Source organism: Geospiza fortis, unplaced genomic scaffold, assembly GCF_000277835.1.
Source record: "Geospiza fortis unplaced genomic scaffold, GeoFor_1.0 scaffold217, whole genome shotgun sequence".
NCBI lineage: Eukaryota > Metazoa > Chordata > Aves > Passeriformes > Thraupidae > Geospiza > Geospiza fortis.
In genome coordinates, this window is record NW_005054392.1 from 1135119 (window position 1) to 1138738 (window position 3620).

Here is a 3620-nt window from a genome sequence, read left to right on the forward strand (position 1 = left end):
CCCCCGCGCTCCCGGGGCCATCCGGCGGCCGGGTGTCTTGGCGGTGCTGCTGCGCCAAGCATGAAGGGTTTATACCTTGTTCTTTGGTAACGCTGTCTCTGGTTTCTTGTATACTTCGCTTTCAGCGTTTTGTAAAGCTTTGGACCTCCTCACGCGTGAGTTTATATTTTATATACGAGTTTAGAAACGGCGTTAGTATACTTGCAGTTCACCTAAATTGGGGAAACAGGTTGAGGTCTTGTCATTCATCTGTTAAGTGCTTAAAAAATAAAAGTAAGATGATTTTGCCCTGCTAACTTCTGTAAGCTGTGTCATTCTGTACTGTATCCGTTCTACTCTGTGCACTACATGTTTTTTTAATCTTTGGTGGTTTTGTATCTGCTCTCTCCCCAAGGTTTTCGTTTTGCATCAACTACAGCCAGTCTCAAAACTGAGACTGAAGTGGACACAAGTGAAAATGAGATTGTTGCCCCAAACTTCACTAACAGAAATCCTCGGAACTTGGAGCAGATGGGTCTGGCTAGGAAGGAGCGGGGCTGGAAGACCACATGGCCAAAGCGTGAGTTCTGGCACAGGTGAGTCAGGAAGCTACTGCTACACATGAAAACTCCAAACGAAAGAAAAAAACCAAAACCAACAAAACAAACCCCAAGAACCTACATACAAAATATGTACTGTGGGTTGCTGAATCAGTTAGCACATTAGTGTTTCTTAATCAGCAGTCATCCTCTGTATTCAGAGAAGAGTGGACTAGTAGCACGTGAAAGCATGTGTGGTCAAGATTTTTCCATCTATTGTTAAGGCAACAGTAATCTTGCTTAAGCAACAGCTTTTTAACTCCGTGTTCTCTCACTTCTGTGCTTACCATGCTTCATGGTTTGAGGCACCATAATAGTCTGTTTAGGGTTGTTTTAAATTTGTGGGTTTTGTTTTAATTTACTTGTCCTCTGGAAAATAAGTTCATTTTAAGCTAGCATTTCAAAGTCTTTATTTTGTCCTTGTGAGGAGAACCCCATCCAGTTTGTTCATACCAGGAAAGCCGATACTATCTCAGTGCAATAAGCAATAGTTGCTCCTAATTCTGCTGTTATGTGTGGATGCTTATGGGGTACTTTCTGACCACTTGCAGATCTCAACAAGTTGCTGTGTCAAATCTCATCACCTGCTGTGTCAGCTCAAGCTTTTAAGGGACTGCATAGTGACCCCAAAGTTCCATTTCTGTTGGAGCAGTTCCCCTCATATATATCTGTTCCACGCTGTGCATGTGTACAGTGCTTGGTTTGGAGTGGGTGCTGGTCTGAGGCAGTGTAGGACTGTGCCCCGAGTAACTGATGAGAAGTTGCTCTTGGAATTTCACTCTTCTGAGCTAGCAATAGGAGTTGTGTGAGTCGACACAGGCAGGCAGCTGGAACGACCACAGAACTATGGCTGAAATGCAAACAGTACACTTAATTTCATTACCTTGCTAACTGAAGGATCCCAAAGCAACACCCAGGTTGGAGACACAGGTGGGAAAGCAGGCATTGTTAGGCCTAGTCTGTGCAGGTGGTGAGCCAGCTGTTGGCACCCATTTATAAGGGGCATTTAGGTTTGCCATCATGCTGTGGTCTCCCCTGTGCTTTTTATGATCTCTGAGCTTTGATGGTCTGTCTGTCAAAAGAGGGAGCTTGAGCATGTCCATGAGAGAGCCTCCAAAGCTCTTAGAACACCTGTGTTATCTCTATACAGAGATTCTACTTCTCAAAACAATCAGAGGATTAACAGCAGTAGGCATAATACCTCGGGTTTCCCACAATGTTATTCTCCAGGACTTGGCATTCCCAGCTGCAAGGTCACTTGAGAGAATCCTCCTTGATAGTCTTCCGCTTTTAACCCTTTCCTCCCAACATGAGTCCTGTTTTGTGTCTTACTGAGCAAAACTCGTAATATAATGTAATATATTAATACACTCAATTTTATTTAAGCATTTGACTCTGTTCTCTGGAAAAGACATTATAATCCTCTTTTACTTCTTTCCTGCCCTCAGATTACGGCTAGAGCGGACACAGCACTACGTAGAAGCCTTTGTCGAGCGCTCCAATGGGGATGTTGTGGTATCTGCCTCTACCCGAGAGTGGGCCATAAAGAGACACTTGTACAGTCCCAAGGGAGTAGCCGCATGCAGAAACCTTGGCCGTGTCATGGCACAGCGCTGTTTGGAAGCAGGAATCAACTTTGTGAACTTTAAAGCCATTATCCCCTGGGAACACCGCTGTGACTCGGCAAGTACCCATCTACTTATTCCTTTGGCTCTTCTTTCCTTTTTAGGCATTAATTTTACTTCCCTTCACCTTTAATTTTCTTATGTGGCTTGACAGTCCCTCTTTCCAACACTCAGAAGGGCTTTGACAAGCAGTTCCTGGTATTATGCTTCCATGAGGCTGTTAACCTCTGCCCCTCCATATAACATGTTCCCATTGATATTTAAGTCCTGCTGGCTTTCTTTTGTATTTATTTGTGTCTATCTTTAAAACAAGATCCAGGAATTTGAGAAAGCTGTGAAGGAGGGTGGTGTTGTTCTGCATGAGCCACGAAGAATCTACCGGTAAAGTGGAGATCGTTGGGAAGACTTTCCAAGGAACAAGGATCACTTCTTTAGGTTTGTGTACTGGCAAAGGGAAGGTCCAGAGCTGGAAAAAGTTGGAATGCGTCATCTTATAATAAAATATTTTCAAATGGATAGGAGTGTGTCATATTCTTTATTCTAAAATGATCAACACCTTTAATCCTAGAATAAAATTACCATAGTTCCGCTTGACAGAATTTATTAATAATTCAAAGTTTTTAAAATGTATTATTATTTTTAATATTTGATTTTGTTTGTTCCAGCCTGAACTCTGGAAATGCTTTGATATTTCATCCATGTATACTGCCAGTCTAACCTAGCAAAGTGTAGACATTACATTAATGTCTAGAACTGTGATAAAATGATAAAGATGCGCAAAGTATTAGTGAAAACATTAAACTCCCCCAACTCATCTTTGCACCTTTCTTGCAATCCTGAGATTCTAACTGCTTAACCATATGGATAGGTCTAGAAGGGAAGCTGCAGAAATTCATGCTATAGGGAATAAGAAGCCCCATTCACCCCATGTGTGTCTCTCTCTGCTGCTTGGCACAGGCTGGTGCTGTCAGCGTCTCTGCCTGATGGCTCGGCATAGCTCCCAACTACGACCAGGCTGTGAAATCCCCACAGAAAATGTGTTGGAACCCTCTGACAAGCAAGTTCAAGGAGGCCAGCCTGGTCAGTGCAACTCCTGTGCCTGTGTCCCTGTGCTGTGCCTGCTGCCTGGTGTGTGTGCAGTCGGGGGCAGAAGGGACTGCCAAGGGTCTGTGCCAGGCTTCAGCAGCATGCGGGGTGAGCCTGGCCCGCTTCTGGCATCTTTCTTAAATCCTCAGACATAATGAAAAAAAACCACTTTTACTGGATTTTTACCGAGTTGTTGATTCATAATAATAAAAACTCTCAGATAGTGACGGCCTCTGTGCGATCTGTATTTCCAGCAGACGCACAGTGGGAGCTGCCCCTTCGCTCCCTATGAGCGGGGGCTGTGCCGGGCGCCTTCGCAGCCTCTCCAACT

The 3620-nt window shown here is 44.1% G+C and overlaps 1 protein-coding gene across 1 annotated transcript in view; it reads left to right on the plus strand.

The window, feature by feature from the left end:
- The window catches only part of MRPL18 (mitochondrial ribosomal protein L18), a 3143-nt gene extending 424 nt beyond the window's left edge, over window positions 1–2719 (plus strand). The window contains exons 2-4 of the mRNA XM_031060844.1: window positions 395–575; window positions 2027–2261; window positions 2517–2719. Coding sequence (XP_030916704.1) covers window positions 395–575; window positions 2027–2261; window positions 2517–2588 — 488 coding nt within the window. The 3' untranslated portion in view covers window positions 2589–2719. The remainder of the gene's footprint in view (window positions 1–394; window positions 576–2026; window positions 2262–2516) is intronic.
- The last annotated feature ends 901 nt before the right edge of the window (window positions 2720–3620 follow it).